The sequence below is a fragment of the Macaca nemestrina genome, chromosome 7, assembly GCF_043159975.1.
Source record: "Macaca nemestrina isolate mMacNem1 chromosome 7, mMacNem.hap1, whole genome shotgun sequence".
Classification (NCBI taxonomy): Eukaryota; Metazoa; Chordata; class Mammalia; order Primates; family Cercopithecidae; genus Macaca; species Macaca nemestrina.
The window spans coordinates 150,289,371-150,310,762 of record NC_092131.1 but is presented as its reverse complement, the minus strand read 5'-3'; the positions used below and the strand labels follow the sequence as shown (position 1 = coordinate 150,310,762).

General features: G+C 39.8%; 1 protein-coding gene across 2 annotated transcripts in view; it reads left to right on the top strand.

Moving 5' to 3' along the window:
• LOC105490244 (tropomodulin 3) overlaps positions 1 to 21,392 on the top strand; it is an 80,022-nt gene that overhangs the window by 42,636 nt on the left and 15,994 nt on the right. For both annotated transcript variants that reach the window (XM_071066841.1, XM_071066840.1), the window contains 3 exons: positions 13,095 to 13,217; positions 14,547 to 14,636; positions 19,616 to 19,746. In XM_071066841.1, the coding sequence (XP_070922942.1) occupies positions 13,095 to 13,217; positions 14,547 to 14,636; positions 19,616 to 19,746 (344 nt within the window). The remainder of the gene's footprint in view (positions 1 to 13,094; positions 13,218 to 14,546; positions 14,637 to 19,615; positions 19,747 to 21,392) is intronic.

Below are 21,392 nucleotides of genomic sequence, written 5' to 3'. Positions count from 1 at the left end.
ATCTGGCATGCCTATGTCATACAGTTTTTGTGAGGACCAAATTTGTTTTGGTTTGGTTTTTAGAGATCAGGACTCACTCTCTTGTTGCCCAGGCTGGAATGTAGTGGCACTGCAACTTGGGACTCCTGGGCTCAAGCAATCCTTCCGTCTTAGCCTCTAGAGTAGCTAGGACTACAGGCACATGCCACCACACCCAGCTGAGGACCAAATTTGTTAATGGGTACACTGCAATCACTGTAAAGGATCATATGGGAGATGATTACCAAACAAGAGATTTTCATTCTCTGTCATGGAGGAGTGGTCCAGAACAACCATGGGGTGAATTTGTGAGTTTCATCAATCTATCAGATGGAAACACATACTATCAGATGTGGTAGAATCAAGCCTTATAAGCCACGTCACAGTACCACGGACCTGAAGGAGGGCAGATTCCTCTTCAATAATCAAGCAACTTTGGCTGTAAAGCTCTGCTTTGAAATATAGCAAAAAGCCACCTCTAGTGTTCTGAAGTCCACCCTAGACTCTCATCTTTAAAGCAGTTAGCCTTAGTTTTCCTTAGTCACGAATATGCCATCCTTTCTCTTCATCTAATCTCCAAGATTCTGATAACATTCCAGAAGGTCCTCAGAGTAATTCATCTGTGTCTTATTAGAATACTTTCCATCAAGCTAAATGTTAATCTCCTCTGTAGCTCCAAAAATCCAGAAGCTTGTTTTTTAAAGATGCCTCTCCTATGACTCTGCCCTGAACACCTGGGTTGAGTCTCAGATTTTTTACTTAATAGCTTATTTTAGTGGAGATGGACTTTCAGATTGAGAATGCTTTCCCCTACAATAGACGTCTTCCTCGTTCTTCATAAAAGTTTGCAAACCTACCTCTATTGAGAAACAAAGGCATTTTACTTTCTTGGTACATTTAGATTAGTTAGAATCCATAAGATGTTCTCTTGTTCTCTAAATGATTTTTTCATTCAAACTTGACTGGCCTCAGGGTGCAGTAACTAATGGCAATATTAGCCTTCTGACCAGGGAATGTTATAGCAGTGTCATTCAGTTCCTTGAACTCTTTCCAAGTTATATGCCAAAATCACAATTATATGCCAAACTTGTAAATTAATTATTTTAAAGGGTCTATCAGATGACTGCCTAATTTTTTTTTTTTTTTTTTTGAGATGGAATCTCACTCTGTCACCGAGGCTGGAGTGCAGTGGCCTGTCACCACGCCTGGCTAATTTTTATATTTTTAGTAGAGACGGAGTTTCGCCGTGTTGGTCAGGCTGGTCTCGAACTCCTGACCTCAGGCGATCTGCTGCCTTAGCCTCCCAAAGTGCTGGGATTACAGGCATGAGCCGCTGCACCTGGCCGACTGCTTAATTTTTTTAAGAGCAAAAACTTGGGAACCACTAAAAGGATTACTTACCTAGTCATTAGACTGTTTTCTCATATTCTGAGACTCACAATTAATTATACTTGTTATTTTTTCACTTAAAGGCACACTCTGTTTCTGGAGCCAAAATTAGACATAACTGGCCAGGACAGGAGGGAATCCTTATAAAACTAAAAATTGCACATGGTAGGGTTTTTCCTTTTGACCAATAAAAAAGTATATATTCATGCCAAATTTTATTTTCTAGATTGCTAAAAAATGTTTTTTAGAAGCCTGATAGACTAAGGACACTTAAGAGTTATTATATGTAAATCCATTAATAATTTCACCTCATGATTTGTGAAATGACTGTTTATATGTTTTACAGAATTGAAAGCATATGTCAATATATGAGAAGAAGAAAGTAATCCTAATTAAGTGAAGCTCAAGGCCTTATGTCTTACATGCATTTGGGGGAATATTTTGTCCTATACTGGTGAATGTTTTATGTTTAATACTATAGTTTTATTAACAGTAAAAAGACATTAGCTGGTAAAGGTAAGCTGACAAAAGGTGTGTTACGGATTGTTCTTAAGTGCATTATTTACCATAGAACCCACAATATACACATGTTAAATTCGCCTAAATCTAATAAGCTCAGTAGGAATGGTATCATGATATCAAATAATCTTGACAAAGATGAATGGAAATGTCTTTCTTATGAGTCTACTATGTTCAAAATGTTGAGAAACTGAATGTTTAAGAAAATTAAAACAATCTACCTCTTCTTACTGTCTGTTAAAAAAAATTAAAACAGCTGGGTGTGGTGGCTCATGCCTGTAATCCCAGCACTTTGGGAGGCCAAGGCAGGTGGATCATCTGAGGTCAGGAGTTCAAGACCAGCCTGGCCAACATGGGGAAACCCTGTCCCTACTAAAAATACAAAAATTAGCTGGACACGGTGGCGTATGCCTGTAATCCCAGCTACTTGGGAGGCTGAGGCAGGAGAATCGCTTGAACCCAGGAGGCAGAGGTTGCAGTGAGCTAAGATCGTACCACTGCACTCCAGCCTGGGCGACAAAAGTGAATCTCCATCTCAAAAAAAAAAAAAAAATTAACAAAATTAATAACATATTTTCTTTTTTCTTTTAATAAAAAAAAATAGAGACAGGGTTTCGCCATGTTGTCCAAGCTGGTCTCGAACTCTTGGGCTCAAGCACTTCCATCTGCCTCAGCCCCCAAATTGCTGGGATTACAGGTGTGAGCTACTGCGTCCTGGTCCATATTTTCAATATATGTTCCTTTTGCTTAAAAATATCATGTTAAAATGTTGGAAAGGTACATGTAGCTTTTTACCTCTTCCTCCTTAAAATTTTGCAAAGTATATAACTGAGACATAGGCCAGCACAAGGGTGAAAGAGAGTATTCATCCAGCTTGTTCTCATTCAGAGAATGGTGAAAATTCTCAGTGCTGATTATTAGTTCCCATGATATTTTTACGTAGCATGTGTATTCTGTCTCAAAGATAGATGAGGCATAGAACCTTGCCATGAATTTATCACTTACAGAAATACTGTGTCCCAGTCTTCAGTATTTTTTTACTGCCTGTCATTTTGTTTTGTTTTGCTGGGGACTCCTCCTCTCTGTTGCTAGTATCATGCTCCACCCTTACCTAGACTAAGATTTTTTTTTTCCCTGTGTTACTTCACGGACGGACCACAGCCATGGCTGCACCTTATATCCCATACAGAGATGTGCATTCTGATTCTGTTTGAGCTGCTGACTCACCCGCTGTGGGCTCCTCCCTTCCTTGCACCACACTCCTTTTCTTCCTGCTGGGCCTTGGGGTACAGCCATTTATGCCTTTTGGTGGTTGTTTTCTCTTTTCCTATCCTGAGAATGGAACGCCCTTGTATTCTTTCCCAAGAATTCCACATGCCCCTCCCTGCTCTTCTAAAGGTAAATTTCACCCAGTTGCCTTAAACTAAGGACTTCCCATATACTGTCCAAGTTATTTATTCACAGTTATGTTAGCTTTCCAGAAAACCTACTCTTTCTCACCTTTCTGAATATGTGATTTCTTTGGAGGAAAGACAGATGTGATCCCTTAGTAAACCAGAAAGATCATGGTTACAAACCTGCCTACATCTACAGGATTACATAACCACCACTGGGCAGTTGGTTTCCGCTAAGTCCAAAGATAAAAACTGGCTCTTATTTTTGTAATCATATTTTATGAATCCTAAACGTCCCTCGTAGACCTGAAAAGTGGTCTTCCCAGGCACTGAAGCTGATGTTTGAAATGGGCTATTTACATTAGTCATGCAGATGCCGGCATCTCCTTTTCAGACGGGTCATGCAATATCATTTGAATGATTCACTGTTAACTCCTTTAGGGTAAGGAGTTAGCCAGATGGATGGCTTGTTACTCATGTTAACACCCGGTTTTATGGGGAACCTTTCCTGGATAACTACACCCACTCTGGATAGTTCCTTTCCTCCAATATTTCTTCATATGATTTACATACCATAAAGTACTGCTTTTTTTTTATTTATTTATTTTGAGACGGAGTCTTGCCCAGGCTGGAGTGCAGTGGCACGATCTTGGCTCACTGCAAGCTCCACCTCCCGGGTTCACAACATTCTCCTGCCTCAGCCTCCTGAGTAGCTAGGACTACAGACGCTCACAACCACGCCCGGCTAATTTTTTTTCTATTTTTAGGAGAGACAGGGTTTCACCATGTTAGCCAGAATGGTCTCGGTCTCCTGACCTCGTGATCTGTCCACCTCAGCCTCCCAAAGTGCTGGGATTACAGATGTGAGCCACCATGGCCAGGCTAAAATACTGCTTTTGATCATTTCAGAATCTTGTACTATGAGGCTTTGTTGCTATTTGTTTTTAGGATTGTTATATCCCCTTGATGAATTGTCCTTTTTGTTATTATGAAATGACCTTTGTCTCTGGTAATATTCTTTGCTATAAAACCTACTTTGCCTGATGTTAATAGAGCCTATCTTTCTTTCTTTTGATTAGTTGGCATGGTATATCTTTTCTGTTTGTCCTATCTGTTCTTTGTTGTTATTGTTGTTGTTTGTACTCCAGCCTGGAGTGCAGTGGCGTGATCACAGCTCACTGCAGCCTCAAACTCTTGGGTTCAAGCAATCCTCCTGCCTCACCCTCCTAAGTAGTTGGAACTACAGGCATGTGCTACCATATCTGGCTAATGTTTGAAATTCGTTTTAGAGGCGGGTCTTGCTATGTTGTTCTCAAATGCTTGGCCTCACACAATCCTCCCACCCACCTCAGCCTCCTGAGTAGCTGGGATTACGCATGTGAGACACTGCACCCAGCACTTTTAAAAAACAAAAAATCTTTCGGCCAGGCATGATGGCTCACACCTGTAATTCCAGCACTGCAGGAGGATCACTTGAGGTCAGGAGTTCAGACCAGCTTGGGCAACACAGTGAGACCTTGTCTCTACTAAAAATGAAAATAAATTAGCTGGATGTGTTGGTGTGCGCCTGTAGTTCCAGTTACTCTGGAGGCTGAGGTGGGAGGATGGCTTGAGCCCAGGAGTTTAGTGCTGCAGTGATCCATGCTCATGCCACTGCATTCCACCCTGGGCAAAAGAGTGAGACTCTGTCTCAAAAAAAATAAAAAAATCTTTCATGCCTCTACTTCACTTTTTGAACATATGTAATATAATTATAGTAACTTTTAATGTCCTTAACTTGCCAATTTTATCATCTATCATTAAGTCAATTTTGATAGACTCGATTTTTTTTCTTCTTCTTCTAGATCAGATTTTCCCATTTCTTTGCATGTTTGTAATTGTTTGTTGGGTATCAAACTTTCCGGTGCTGGATGTATTGATATCCCTATATATATTCTTGAGTTTCATTCTGGGATGCAATTAAGTTACTTGGAAACAGTTTGATTCCTTAGAGTCTTGCTTTTAAGATGTGTTAGGTGAGACTAGAGCAGTGTTCAGTTTAGGGCTAATTATTTCCCCAATACTGAGGCAAGACCCTTCTGAGTTCCCTACCCAATTATGAGCCTTGTGAATTGTCAGCTTTTCCAGTCTGGCTGGTAGGAACAGGTTCTATTCCCAACTCTACATGAACATGGGCATTATTACCTCTAAGCTTTCAGATTTTTTTTTTTCTTCCTCGGCTCAAAGTAGCTCCTCACATACACGTACCAATTGGTGCTCTGCTGAACACTCAGTGCAACCCTCTGCACATTTCTGGGCTCCCTCTGTGTGCAGCTCCCTCCTCTCTGGTTCCCTATCCTTCACACACTGGCTGCCTTGGTTTTTCTGGACCTCAGCTCTGTCTCCTCAGCTCGGAGTTCACCAGGCTCTTCCTGAATTTCTGCTCCCTGATCTGCAGCCTGGAACCTTTCTCCAGGCAATAAGCTAGGTACTCACAGGGCTCACCTCTGTTTTCCCCATTTCATAGGGATCACTGTCCTTTGTTGCCTGATGGCCAGTGTCTTGAAAACTGTTGTTTCTGGCCAGGTATGGTGCCTCATGCCTGTAATCCTAGCCCTTTGGGAGGCTGAGGCAGGAGGATTGCTTGCGGCCAAAGAGTTGAAGACCAACCTGGCCAACATAACAAGACCTATCTCTTTAAAAGTGTGTGTGTGTGTGTATAAAACTTGTTTCATATATTTTATCCATTTTAGTTGTTTCAGGCATGTGGGTAAATTCTGTCCTTATTACCCCATCTTGACATAAGATCCTCCAGATTAGGATTCAGTTGCTATTCTATTTCCCTGTTAAAGTATTAGCTCCCTAAAGTGAAGGATCTCTTGTTTTGTTTTCCTTGTGGTGTCTTTCTAGTTCATTGTCTAGTATACACAAACTCACTCACTAACCATTTGTTGACTAAGCATTTATTGGTGACCATATTGCAGCATCAAGCAGGTGTGGTGTGTGTCACTGTATCAAAACAAAAACATCTTTCTAGGCTCTGTCCCCTCATCCTTTAGTTTGATTGGTTTGAGGTTTGTGTGCTGCTTGTCAAACAATATATCGCAAAGCCTCCTGGAGATTATAGTGGCATAGGGTCCTTCAATCTTTTCTGGAACAAGGCAGTTTGTAAACAAACAGTAAAGTTAGCTAGGGCCTTTCAACTCTGTAGGAATGAAGTAACCAAGAGCCATCTCTGTTTCTTGTTACTATATTTTTTATATACTCAACAAGGGTGGGAGCTATGACTAAGATAATTCTTAACATTTGTTGCAGCTGTAACTTGCTATCAGAGCAAAAGAGATGAAGACTAGTAAAGAAAGGTCCTGGCAATGGAATTGCTAACATGGATCACAGTATTTCTCACTGATTTTGTGACAATAACAAGGATCTTGGCACAGGATATTTCTTTTTCTTTTTTTTTTCTTGGCACAAACATGGGTTTGGATAAATGCCATACATTTAAATTACTATTATATGAATTCTTATCTCAGTGTCTTCCATTTCCTTAGCTGCTGTTTTGTAGTTGCAGAAACATTACTAAACTGTTTTAACACTCTTAGCAACCAAGGGTCAGCTTTATTTTTGTTTTGTTTAACTTGGGGGCAGGGAATGTATCATTTCATACTTATCCGAGAGTTTTTTAATCTGATCTAATCATTGTTTATGTATTTATTTTTTTGAGACAGAGTCTCGCTCTGTCGCCCAGACTGGAGCGCAGTGATGTGATCTCAACTCACTGCAAGCTCCACCTCCCAGGGTGACGCCATTCTCCTGCCTCAGCCTCCAGAGTAGCTGGGACTACAGGCGCCCGTATTTTTAGTAGAGAAGGGGTTTCACTGTGTTAACTAGCATGGTCTCGATCTCCTGACCTCGTGATCTGCCTGCCTCTGCCTCCCAAAGTGCTAGGATTACAGACGTGAGCCACCGCGCCCGGCTATAAACAGAATCATACAATATGTATTTGTGGCGTCTTTCACTTAGCATAAGGTTTTGGAGTTTCATCTTGTTACAGTGTGTGTCAGTACTTCATTCTTTTTTATGGCTGAGTAATATTTTATTGTATGGATACCACATTTTGTTTATCTGTTTCTCAGTTAATGGACATACAGGTTGTTGCCACTTTTTAGCTGTTGTGAATATGCTGCTATGAACATTTTTATACAAGTTGTTGTATAGACATATGTTTTTATTTTTCTTGGGTATGTGCCTAGGAATAGAATTGCTGGATCATAAGGTAACGATTCTTTAACAAATTGAGAAGCTGCCAAACTGTTTTCCAAAGTGGCTGCAGTATTTTACCTTCTCACCAATAATGTACCAGGGTTGAAATTTCTCCACATGCTTCAATACTTGTTGTCTGTTTTATTATAGCCATCTTAGTGGGTGTGAAGTAATATCACATTGTGGTTTTGATTTGCATTTCCCTAATAACTAATGATACTGAGTATTTTTTCATGTACTGTTAGACTACTGTATATTTGTTTGCTTTTTGGAAATGGGGTCTTGCTATGCATCCCAGGCTGGACTCGAACTTCTGGGCTCAAACAATCCTCCTACCTCGACTGACCGAGTAGCTGAGATTACAAATGTGCACCACCATGCCCAGCTGTACTTATTCTTTGTAGAAATGTCTCTTCAAATCCTCGCTTACTTTTAAACTGGGTTGTCCTTTTATTGTTGATTGGCAAGCATTCCTTATATATTCTGGATAAAAATTTCTTGCCAGATACATGGTTCAAAAAATGTTTCTCCTATTCAGCAGATTGTCTTTTCACTTTCTTGATGGTATAATTTGCCCCATAAAAGTTTTTAATTTTGATGTAGTACAATTTATCTATGTTTCTTTTGTTACTTATACTTTGGGTGTCATATCTAAAAACCATTGCCTAACTCAAGGTCACGGAGATATAAATTTTTTTTTTTTGAAACAGAGTTTCGCTCTTGTTGCCCAGGCTGGAGTGCAGTGGCACTATCTTTGCTCACCGCAACCTCTGCCCCCTGGGTTCAAGCGATTCTCCTGCCTCAGCCTCCTGAGTAGCTAGGATTACAGGCATGCGCCACCATGCCCAGCTAATTCTTTTGTATTTCTAGTAGAGATGGAGTTTCTCCATGTTGGTCAGTCTGGTCTTCAACTCCTGACCTTAGGTGATCCGCCTGCCTCAGCCTCCCAAGGAGATATAATCTTATGTTTTTTCCTAAGAGTTTTGTAGTTTAGCCCTTACATTTAGGTTTTTGTTTTTATTTTACTTATTTATTTTGAGTCGGAGTCTTGCTCTGTTGCCCAGGCTGGAGTAGAATGGCGCGATCTCGGCTCACTGCAACCTCCGCCTCCCAAGTTCAGGTGATTCTCCTGCCTCAGCCTCCTGAGTAGCTGGGATTACAGGCATGTGCTACCACACCTGGCTAGTTTTTGTATTTTTAGTAGAGGCAGGGTGTCACCTTGTTGGCCAAGCTGGTCTCGATCTCCTAACCTCAGGTGATCCGCCCGCCTCTGCCTCCCAAAGTGCTGGGATTATAGGCGTGAGCCACCATGTCCATCCCATTTAGGTTTATAATCTATTTTGAGTATGGTGTGAGGTAAGGATTCAACTTTGCATATGAGGGCCAAGAGTGGTGGCTCACATCTGTAATCCCAGCACTTTGGGAGACCGAGGCAGGTGGATCATTTGAGGTCAGGAGTTTAAGACCTGCCTGACCAACATGGCAAAACCCCATCTACTACTAGTCCCAGCTACTTGGGAGGCTGAGGTATGAGAATCGCTTGAACCCAGGAGGCAGAGGTTGCATTGGACTGAGATTGCACCACTGCGCTCCAACCTGGGTGACCAAGTGAGAGACTCTCTCAAAAGAAAAAAAACAAAAACAAAAAACTTTGCATGTGACTGTGCAGTTGTCTTAGTACCACTTGTTGAAACACTGTTCTTTCTCCATTGAATTGTTTTGGTATTCCTGTAGAAAATCAACCATAAGTATAAGGGTTTATTTCTGGATTTTTGGTTATATTCTGTTGATCTAAATGTCTTTCCTAGTGCACCAACACCGTTTTGATTATAGTAGCTTTGCATTAAATTTTGACACTGGGAAGTTTAAGTCTTACTTACAACTGTGTTCTTGGCTATTCTGGGTTTCCATATGAATTTTAGGATCAGTTTGTCACTTTCTATAAAAAAAACCAACTGAGATTTTGAAAGAGATTGTATAAATCTGTAAATTAATTTGCTGAGAGTCCCTTAGGTTTTGTATTCATAATACTAACTTAGGTCCTTCCTAGTTTATCCTTTCTTACAAAATTAATTTCTTTACTTCTACTTTTCTATAACTAAACTTCATATATATGCATTAAAAGATAACTTATTACAGTGTATTAGTGTTCAACTAACCTAGAAGAAAATATGAAGTAATTACTTTTTGTATTTTAAAAAACAATATTGTACAAGCTAAATCGCTCTATAGCAAAAATCTCTACATACAGAAAAATTATGTAAAGAGATTGGAAAAAAAAAAAACAAAAAACAGAATCCAATTTCCTTTTTTTGAGATGGAGTCTTACTCTGTCACCCAGGCTGGAGTGTCGTGGCGTGATCTTGGCTCACTGCACCCTCTGCCTCCTGGGTTCAAGTGATTCTCCTGCCTCAGTCTCCTGAGTAGCTGGGACTACAGGCGTGCACCACCACACCAGGCTAATTTTTGTATTTTTAGTAGAGACGGGGTTTTGCCATGTTGGCCAGGCTGGTCTTGAACTCCTGACCTAAGGTGATCCACCTTGACCTCCCAAAGTGCCAAAGAGAAGCGCCAGAAGAGGTGCCAAGCTATGTCAGAACTCTATGAAATCGAGCAAAATTCTGTATGACAGAAAAATTTTTCTAGGTCGTTGGGAGTTTTGTTTTGCCTTACTGATTTTTCTGCCGAGATTCATTTTGTATTTGTAAGCATTAGCAAAAATTTATGTATGGGGGAAATTAGATACGAATAATGCCTCTTAAGGAATGTGTATAAGGATTATAAAAAATAAGCATCTTAGATTTTTATAGTGCTTTAGATTCCATCAGTCCCTCAAATAAGACATGGGCAGCTATTTGATAGCTTGTGTAGTTTTTTTTTTAAATTAGCACGTAAAAATTGTGTTGTTTATGGTGTATAACTTTTTTTACATGTACACATTGTGGAATAGCTAAATTAAATTTGACATAAATATTACCTCACATACTGATCATTTTTTGTGGCAAGAAGCTTGAGTAGTTTTGTTTAGTCAGTGAATACCATAATCCAGTTGCTCTCAACCTTGGCTGCTATGCATCAAAATCCCTAGAGAGCTTTAAAAAATTCAGCTGCCCATGCAGCATACAAGATTAACTAAACCAGCATCTCTGGAGTGGGGCTTGGACATGAGAATTTTGTAAAGCTCTCACAGTGAAGCCACTGTGCATATAACATTTAGAACTACTGCCATACACAGTTGAAAACTGGTAGATTGAGCTAAGGAAAATGTAATTATCCTGAACTGGCAATTAAAATTATGCCCCCCTGAAATGTATGTCACTTTAGTTGTAATCTCAACCACTATGAAAAGTATGGAATTATCAGGACATAATGATTTGGATTTCTCTTTACCTGTGAACCAATAATAAAAGATTATCCAGTCACCAGAATTCCAAAATTTGGTACTAAGATCAGTTATATATACCACCATATAGGTGGGCATTTGTTTGGGGGGGGAAAGTCTGTTGCTAAAAAAATCAAGTTTGTAAGCCACCAGTTAATTGGAAAAAGCACTGAAGCCCTGGCCTTAAGAGTTTGACAACCTGTGTTCTAGTATTAGCTCTGCTGTGTGACTTTGAGCCCATGTATTTAAATTATACTTTATAAAATGGGGCCATTGGACTGAAGGTGATCACCAAATTGTTTATTCAGCAAATTGGATTGCCTATTGTGTTCTAGGCAAGGATGCAGGGATGAACAGAACATACAGCATCCCCTTGAAAAGCATGCAAAAGACAAACACATTGCACAATGTCTAAGTGTAGCTATGGTGAAATGTTCAGGGAATTGAGGGAATATAAAAGTACTTTAGTTGGTTTCAGTTTGGGACAGACACTATAGTTGCCCATTTAACAACCATTCACAGATGCTTGCTTTCCTAGCCACCCTTGCAGCTGGGGCATAGACCAAAGGAAAAATCTGCAGTGCAGGATTTCTTGTAAAAGTTGGCAGTTGAGGGTGGTCCAAGTGCAGTGGTGGTTACAGCTAATTGATCACAACCAGTTACAGATTTATTTGTTCCATTTCTACTCCCGCTGCTTCACTTGACTAGCCTTAAAAAAAGTTGGCAATTGAAAAAGAACTCCTTCCTGTTCTGGCTTTATTGTGTGGGGACATAATACTTGGTGCTACAAAGGTCATCTTGAGACTGTGAAGGCCTAAGAACAAAGGCCTCCACACTGAGAATAGCCAAAGAGAAAAACAAAGGAACCTGGATCCTTGATGTCAACAGTGAGCTACTAAACCAACCCTAGAACCACCTTCCTGTGGGCTTATTAAGTGAGATAATAAAACTTCATGTTGTTTGAACCCTTATTGCTTTAAGAGTGGTCTGTGGATCAGCATCATCTGGAAGTCTGGTTAGAAATGCAGAATCTCAGGCCCTACTCAGACCTGCTGCATCAGCATCTGTACTTTAGTAAGATCCCTGGTGACTAACGTGAACATCAGAGCTTTTGAAGCATCAGTTTAAACCAACTTTAATTGGGTATTCTGTTCTATGCAAGCTTAGTAACCCAAGTTGTATGAGTACATCTTGTTTGGTCAGCTAGTGCTGCAGTTATAATTATTAGCATTTTTCCATTCCCTTCGTATTTTCAATCTTGCATAGAACATATGGTCATAAACATGATTTTCATATGATAAAGTCTTTAGGTTTCTAGAGTAACTAGTTTCTTGTTCGTGTACATTGAGGCTTGGAGGAATAATGACTAAAAATTTCAGAGTGCCACTCAGGACGTAGAAATTTACTTGCAATCAGAATTTGAATTTCTAGAATCATAATTGTCTCTGCCATCCCCCATGTGACAGTAACAGTTTGTTGCTTAATAATAAGAAATTGGGGCCGGGCGCGGTGGCTCACACCTGTAATCCTAGCACTTTGGGAGGCCAAGGCGGGTGGATCACCTCAGGTCAGGAGTTCAAGACCAGCCTGGCCAACATGGCAGAACCCCGTCTTTACTAAAAGTACAAAAATTAGCCGGGTGTGGTGGTGCACGCCTGTAGTCCCAGCTACTCAGGAGGCTGAGGCAGGAGAATGACTTGAACCCAGGAGGCAGAGGTTGCAGTGAGCCAAGATCACGCCACAACGCTCCATCCTGGGTGACAGAGTGAGACTCCATCTCAAAAAAAAAGAAATTGGAATCTGGTTTTTTTGGGTTTTTTTTTTTTTCAATCTCTTTAAAGTTTTATAGGTTTTTTTGTTATTCCTTCATTTATTGATTGATTATTTGTAAAGCAACTCGCAATTACTCTAAAAAGAGCCCATTTTTATTTCCACAGATGAAAAGTTTCTCAGTTGACCTTTTCTTTCCAACTTTTACAGCCAAAATATTACACTGGAAACTTAAAAATCTATGTCAGAGATAAAACAAAATTACTGTTAATGTTAATCTTTTCCTTCAGGTTCAATTATACATACTTTGGTTACAAGGATAAAATGGTAATGAGTTAATAGCAGTAATAGTGGAATTAACAAAGTGCTTTATTTTACAGGGAAAATATTTATCCCCAAACAAAAACCTGTACAGACTTTTACAGAAGAAAAAGTGTCTCTTGATCCAGAATTAGAAGAAGCTTTGACAAGTGCTTCTGATACAGAATTGTGTGACCTCGCAGGTATCACCTAAAACAATTTAATTTGTGAATAAACGTGGGGTGGAGTGGGAAATACCAGCACATACCTATATACATGATACAGATGTTTTCTTTACCTAGCAAGTACTGTTGAATCAGTAACCACATATTTGGCTTTATATTTTACACGATAAAGCTGACATAAAGAGTTTCATTTCTCTAAATACTCTCAATAGTGAAATGTTTATGTTAAGAGAATGTATTGTATTGTTGACACCTTTTCCCATGTTGTCATATTTGAAAGTCTTTCTAAAAATCTTTCATCAGCTGGTGCTCAGCTAGAAGCTGTCCCATCTGAACACCGAAAAAGAGTCTTCGGGGTCAACTGCAGACCTACTTTATCAGAAGACTGAGAGATGCGTAACTAGAAAGTAGATTGAAGCAGTCAGTTCTGAGCTATACTCACCACCTTCCCAACTTTTCTGAAGTGTATATGAAACACTCCAAACCTCTCTATTATTTTCATTATTGCCAATTTCTTATCTAGACCAGTATCTTCCCCTCCGTACCTATGTACGACCTACTTTCCTAGATAGAAAAGTGTGATGCATGGGGAGTTCTTCATACCAAATAACCCCAAGAACTATTAAGTTTGAATGTAGCACTGATGGTCCTTTGGGAAGGACCTTGGAAAGGGACAGGTCAAGGTGTGATGCCACAGCCAGAGCAGGAGTCTTTGCGTTGAGGGACTGAGGACTGACAGATCTGTAAATAGTACATTAATCAGAGTGGAATGAGCCAAGGACATCCTCTGACTTCTGCTTTATTTGTACACAAGGGCATCAAAAACTAAAACCAAATTTATTTTTCCTCCTGTCATATTTGAAGGGTGCTCATATTCTTACATACAAGAACCTAATACTTTAGTATTTTACTCTTAACTGGAGTCCAAATGCAAATTAATGACATGAGATTAACATACATTAAAATACGAAGGTTAAGTTGAAAATCTGCTTTTTGTCACATGATATTCCTAGAAACCTTGTGAAATTAACGGCAAAAATAGATCCTTTCCATTTTCTCTCTTAGCCACCAGATGGAGCTAAGCATAGATTTACGTTCAGGATTAGGCTGCCTCCAACTCTGATTTTGGAAATGCGGGGAAATGTAAATTTAGAAATGTGGGGAAAAATAATAAGAGTATTGATGAGAATGACATTGTGGGTGATTTTTAATCATTTTGTTGTTCTGTGTGTGTGTGATCTGTAATTTATAGGAAAAGGTCCAGAGAATATTAAAATTATTGATAAAAATTTTTAATTGTAAAACTCTTCATGTTTAAAACAATAAAAACTTTCTTTTTCTATATAGCAATTCTTGGGATGCACAATTTGATAACGAATACACAGTTCTGTAATATGATGGGAAGTAGTAATGGTGTTGACCAAGAACATTTTTCAGGTGAGTACTTAAAATGCTTTGTGAATTCTAATCGTTTATTAAATATATTTTGTTTTCGCCTTGTGTCAGCTTAAGTATTCACATACTAGATGTTATATATATGTACTTGAAACCTGATATTTCAATTTGGTGGTATTAACCAAGAAAGACATTGAAAATAGAGTATTAAATATTTTGTGCTTAATGGGTCAGCAAATGTAGTAAGAACCACTCTACCTCACTAAATAATAACTAAACAGTATAAAAGCTAGTCAAACTTGGTTTTGTTGACATTTTATTATCACTACTACTAATTTTCAAGAAATAGATAATAATACTTACAAAGAAATTACATTATAAAATCAGATTCAGGCGATACCACAAAATTATTCAACCCCTAAACCTTTCAGTCTGCTGTGAAGTATTATATAGCCTAAAGCAAAGCTTTTCAGAAATTCACTTATAGGGGCCAGGTGTGGTGGATCATGCCTGTAATTTCATTTTCTGAGGCTGAGGCAGGAGGATCGCTTGAGTCCAAGACTTCAAGACCAGCTTTGGAAATGTAGACCTCCATCTCTACAAAATTTTAAAAATTAGCTGGGCATGGTGGCACATGTCTCTAGTCTCAGCTACTTGGGAGACTGAGGGGAGGATGGCTTGAGCCCAGGAGATTGAGCCTTCAGTGAGCCGTGATCACACTACTGCACTCAAGCCTGGGCAATAGAGCAAGACCCTATCTCAAAAAACAGATAAAAAATTCATGTATAGGGTGTTCTTAAATTAGCAAGGTGATACATGCCTTTGTAGCACATTTAAACAATACATAAGTATTTATGGGAAGAAGTAAAAGTGTCTCTGTCTGCAGCTGTCATGCCCTCTGCTTACCCAAACAGCACCCTGTTAAAACACTTTTGTATATACCCTACCAGACTTTTCACTGTTTGTACTAATGTATACATGTTATACATAGTCTCTTGTTTTTTACAAAAAAAGATTATACTGTAAGTATTTATTGCAACTTAATTTTTCAGTAATAATTCTATTAGCTAATTTTTTTTCTTTTCTTTTTTTTTTTGGAAACAGTCTCCCTCTGTCACCCAGGCTGCAGTACAGTGGCACCATCGTGGCTCACTGCACCCTCTGCCTCTCAGGTTCAAGCACTTCTCCTGCCTCAACCACCTGAGAATCTGAGATTACAGGTGCACGCCACCATGTCTGGCTAATTTTTTTTTTTTTTTTTTCTTTGTATTTTTAGTAGAGATGGGATTTTGCCATGTTGGCCAGGCTGGTCTCAAACTCCTGACCTCTGGCGATCTGCCCACCTCAGCCTCCCAAAGTGCTGGGATTACAGGCATGAGCCACTGTGCCTGGCCAACTAAATGTTTTTGAATGCTTACTGTGGGCCATGTTGCATGCACAGCTCTTGGACGTGGAGTACTCTCAGCCCTCAAAACAGTTCTTTGAAATAGATATTATTATCTTTAATTTGCATGTGAGAAAGCTAAGATTTTAAAATAATTAAGTAACCTCAATATTTTACACAAAGTCAGTGGTAAGGATTTTAACCCGTGTTATATAGTGTATCACTTAGCAGTGGACCATGTTTTCTAGTCAATATGTATACATCTACCTCATTCAGACATGTGTATAACATTCCTTTTTACGATGTTTTGCAATTTGACCATCCCGCTTCTCATTTTTCAGTTTTTATTGTAGAAGTGTTCAAACATACATAAAAGAAGAGAGAATAATATATTATTACCCAGCTTCAGCTGTTTTTTAACATTTGCCAGCCTTGTTTTATTCATCTTCTGTCTCCCTCCCTAGCCCTTCTACTTTTTTTCCTGAAGTATTTTAAAGCAAACCCTGTTCATTTGTATTACATCACCTATAAATATTTCCATATGTGTGTCTCACAAATGAAGGCTTTTCTTTTAATGTAATCATGATGCCATCATCAAAGTTTAAAATTTACAGTATTTTCTTCATATCATGTAATACCCAGTCTGTGTCCAGATTTCCTCTCTTCTGTCCAAAATGTCATTTCATTATTGACTCAAAAAAGGTTACACACTGCATTTAGTTGTTTGTCTTTTTAGTCTCCCTTAATTTCTTAACAGTTCTCCTCCCCAACCTCTTTCCTTTTTTTTTTTTTTCTTTTTTCTTTTTTTTCATGCCATTTATTTTTTAAGAAACTGGGTTATTTTTCATAGAATTTTCCACATTCTGGATTTGGCTGATTTCAACCTTATGGTATCATTTTATGTTTTTCTATCACCTGTGTTTCCATAAATTTTTAGTTCTAGCGGCTTGATGAGGTGCAGGTGCAGGTCGCTTTTGGCAAGAATGCTTCATGGGTGGTGATTGAATCATATTAAGAACTTAGCTTATCAAATCTAATCCTTCCTCTTTGGGGGAATGAGATTGATCACAGGGTTCAAATGTAGGCAGCCTGATCCATCCTTTTTAAGTTTCCCATGAACCTTTTGCTTAATAATTCCTGCATCCCATTGACTGGATTCATTATTTCATTAAGGTGCAAGACTCTCGAGATTTCTTTCCCCATTCCACACATCCTGTGGTTTTATAAAATTAGAACTACTCAATTTTCCATTCATTGAGGAAGTTCTTCCCTAGCTGTCTTGAAGACTACCTTGCTGAACTCAAGTGAGAGGGAGCCCACTCTCTGTTGTTGAGCAGAGCTCCATTAGAAAGCTTTTCCTTGTCTTGAACCAAGTTCTGCTTCTTGGCAATTTATACTTGTTCTAACCCAGCCTTTCAGAACAGCACTAAATTTGTCTCTTCTCAGCTTCTACAGGATAAATCTGAAAACAGCTAGCATAACTTCTTTTAATATGTACTTCTCCAGACTAAATATATTCAGATTTTTCACCCTACCTCAGGAAAGTAATTTTCAAACCTTTATCTAAGTTGATCTCTTCAAGATGCTCTGTGTGTGTGTATGATATTTGAAAGTAACAAGATACCCTTAATGGAATTTATTGGATAATCAGTGCACCCTGTCTCAAGATGAGTTTTGCTTCTAAAATCTAGAGGAAGGCAGGAAGGAAAAAAGCCAGATAGTAGTCCATTTTGAACCCGGTCAGTCTTTCCATGTCAATTGCTCTTACTCTTTTGTGGTCATTCACTAGTTTGTGAGTCTTTTGTGGTCTTTGACTTGAATGACCACAAAAAAGTAATGCTTTCCCCAGAAAATGTATCCATAAAAGTTTACCCGTTATAGTTGTTCATGGACCCCCACACACAGGCAGCAGAGCACAGTGATCTCTTGAAAGGACTCAAGGATTTCAGGGCCTCTGTTGTTCACATCTGAAGCATCATATTCCTATCGTGTGGGTAGCTGAGGTAAAGATTAGGGAGTGAGAGTGAGGGAGGGCAGTAAATTTTGGAGACTCTGTCTCAGTAGCTCTTCCGTGTACCTTTACCTCCTCTCCCTCTCTGCTCCTTATTCCCACCCTCCTTCCTATTCCTTCTTTCTCACAGAAAGTTCTCCCTACTTTCCCACTGCAGAGTACTCCCCATGGGAGGAAGAGGTAATGTGCCCTCCCATCACCTTATTCTTCTCATTTAGGCTATATTTCTTTAAGTCTGTGATTCTTACTGCCTTTATGCCAATTATCAGTTAAATCTCAGAGAAATGATGAGATGCTAGATTTTATCATACTAGTACTTTATCTTAAATATTGCTAAAAACAAATGGCATCATCAACTTGTGCTATCAAATATATTTGAGTGGTAAAAATATCTTGTAATATACTAAGACAATGAAAATATTCATTTTTGAAGACTGATACATGGCAAATAAATTAAATATTGAACATGTTTGGTATTTATATTCAGTAAAATTTTATTTGGATGCCTTAAATGTGTGTTAAGGCCAGGCGCAGTGGCTCACGCCTGTAATCCCAGCACTTTGGGAGGCCAAGGCAGGCAGATCACTTGAGGCCAGAAGTTCGAGACCACTCTGGCCAACATGATGAAACCCATCTCTACTAAAAATACAAAAATTAGCCAGGCATGGTGGCACACACCTGTAGTCCCAGGTACTCGGGAGGCTGAGGCAGGAGAGTCAGTTGAACGTGGCAGGAGGAGGTTGCAGTGAGCCAAGATCACGCCACTGCACTCTAGCCTGGGCAATAGAGTGAGACTCCATCTCAAAAAAAAAAAAAAAAAAAAAACCATTTAAAAAAAATAAATAAATATGTGCCAACACATAAAGGATCTTTTCGGAACTGTGGGGCTGAAACTTTTAAATCTGTCCCCTTGAATAAATATGTGTGTATGAGAGAGAGAGAAAGAGATGTTACCAAGTGAATATCTGCATCCACTGTAATAGTATCAACTCCAGGCCCGGCGCGGTGGCCCACGCCTGTAATCCCAGCACTTTGGGAGGCTGAGGCGGGCGGATCACGAGGTCAGGAGATTGAGACCATGCTGGCCAACATGGTGAAACCCACTAAAAATACAAAAAATTATCCGGGGCCGGGCGCGGTGTCTCACGCGTGTAATCCCAGCACTTTGGGAGGCCAGGGTGGGCGGATCACGAGGTCAGGAAATCGAGACCATCCTGGCTAACAATGTGAAACCCCATCTGTACTAAAAATACAAAAAATTAGCGGGGCGTGGTGGCAGGCGCCTGTAGTCCCAGCTACCAGGCAGGCTGAGGCAGGAGAATGGCGTGAACCCGGAAGGCGGAGCTTGTAGTGAGCCGAGATCGCGCCACTGCACTCCAGCCTGGGCGACAGAGCGAGACTCCGTCTCAAAAAAAAAAAAAAAAAAAAAAATTATCTGGGCGTGGTGGCGGGCGCCTGTAGTCCCAGCTACTCAGGAGGCTGAGACAGGAGAATGGCGTGAACCCGGGAGGCGGAGCTTGCAGTGAGCCGAGATAGTGCCACTGCACTCCAGCCTGGGTGAAAGTGCGAGACTCCATCTCAAAAAAAAAAAGTATCAACCGCTGCTCTTTTCATTTATCACTGCAGATGTGGTCAAAGGTGAAAAGATTCTTCCAGTATTTGATGAGCCACCAAATCCAACCAACGTAGAAGAGAGTTTGAAGAGAATTAAAGAAAATGATGCTTATCTTGTTGAAGTTAATTTGAATAATATAAAGGTAAGTGTGCTAGTCAGAGTGGTTTTGTATTGCTTTGAGTCGGCTGAACCTAGGATGAGAGCTGGGCAGTTGATAAAATAGTCTAATTCTTTCTACTTTAAGGTAAAGTTTTTGCTCTTACCAGTATGCTAACATAGGTTTCTTCATATTTTAGATACTGAAGTGTTATGGTATAGTATTTTCTCACTTGCTTTTTGAGAAATTTATCATCTAAAAATGTAAACCCTACAAACTGTCAGAATAAATCTCTCGGGTTTTCTAAATACTGCCCGCTTCTAAGAACATTTAGCCTCTTGGGTCTTGCTTTTGTAAAATTTGGTTCCTTAGCTAGGTATGGTGGTGCATGCTTGTAATCCCAGCTATCTGGGAGACTGAGGCTGGAGGATGGCCTGAACCCAAAAGTTTGAGACCAGCCTGGGCAACATAGTGAGACCTGCCACCGCCCCATCTCAAAAAATAAAACGTGGTTTTTTTTTGAGGTAAAATTTAAATATGGTAAAAATCTCCCTTTTAATGTACAGGTCTATGAATTTTGACAGGTGCATACAATTTTGTACAACCACCATTACACTCAAGATGTAGAATATATCTGTCACTGCAAAAGTTCTCTCATACCTCTTTGTAGTCATTCTCTGCCCCCCAGCTCTAGCCCCTGACAACCACTGACCTATTTTCTTTCCCTATCATTTTGCCTTCTCCAGAATATCATATAAATGGAATCCTATAGTATGTAGCCTTTGGGGTCTGACTTCTTAGCATAATGCATTTGAGATTCATTCCTGGTGAGTGTGTCAGATACGCTGCAGTTTGTTTATTTGTTCCTCAGTTGGTAGACATATGGGTTCCTTCCAGTTTGGGATGGTTATTAATACAGCCACTATATACTTTCACACACAGGTTTTTGTGTGAACATGCTTTAAATTCTCTTGAGTAATCACCTAGGAATAGGCTTTCTGGGATCTTACTTTGAGTTTTAAACAATGCAACTGTTCCCTGGAGTAAGGAAAGAAGAAATTAGGAGGGCATAGGGGTAATTAATCACCGAAGAGTAAACTCAGATTATCTAGATATTAGCCATTGTGTAAAAGCTTCATTATAAATTCCTTATTTTAAAAGTTGATTTTTTTGAACTGGGGGACAAGGGGAGGAGAGCATCTGGAAATCACGAGCCTAGGGAAGAAAGCCTCTGTGCTCCTCTAGGGAGTAATCCTTCCTGTGAGTGGAGGAAGGAAACCCTCAGAGAAAGCTTAAAGCTTATATTCATAGTTGATTACTCACTTTTTTGTTTGTTTGTTTGTTTGTTTGTTTGTTTTTTGAGACGGAGTCTCCCTCTGCCTCCCAGGCTGCAGTGCAGTGGCCGAATCTCAGCTCACGGCAAGCTCCGCCTACCGGGTTTACGCCATTCTCCTGCCTCAGCCTCCCGAGTAACTGGGACTACAGGCGCCCGCCACGTCGCCCCGCTAGTTTTTTTGTAGTTTTTAGTGGAGACGGGGTTTCACCGTGTTAGCCAGGATGGTCTTGATCTCCTGACCTCGTGATCCGCCCATCTCGGCCTCCCAAAGTGCTGGGATTACAGGCTTGAGCCACCGCGCCCGGCCTGTTTGTTTGTTTGTTTTTTTGTTTTTTTGAGACAGAGTCTCGCTCTG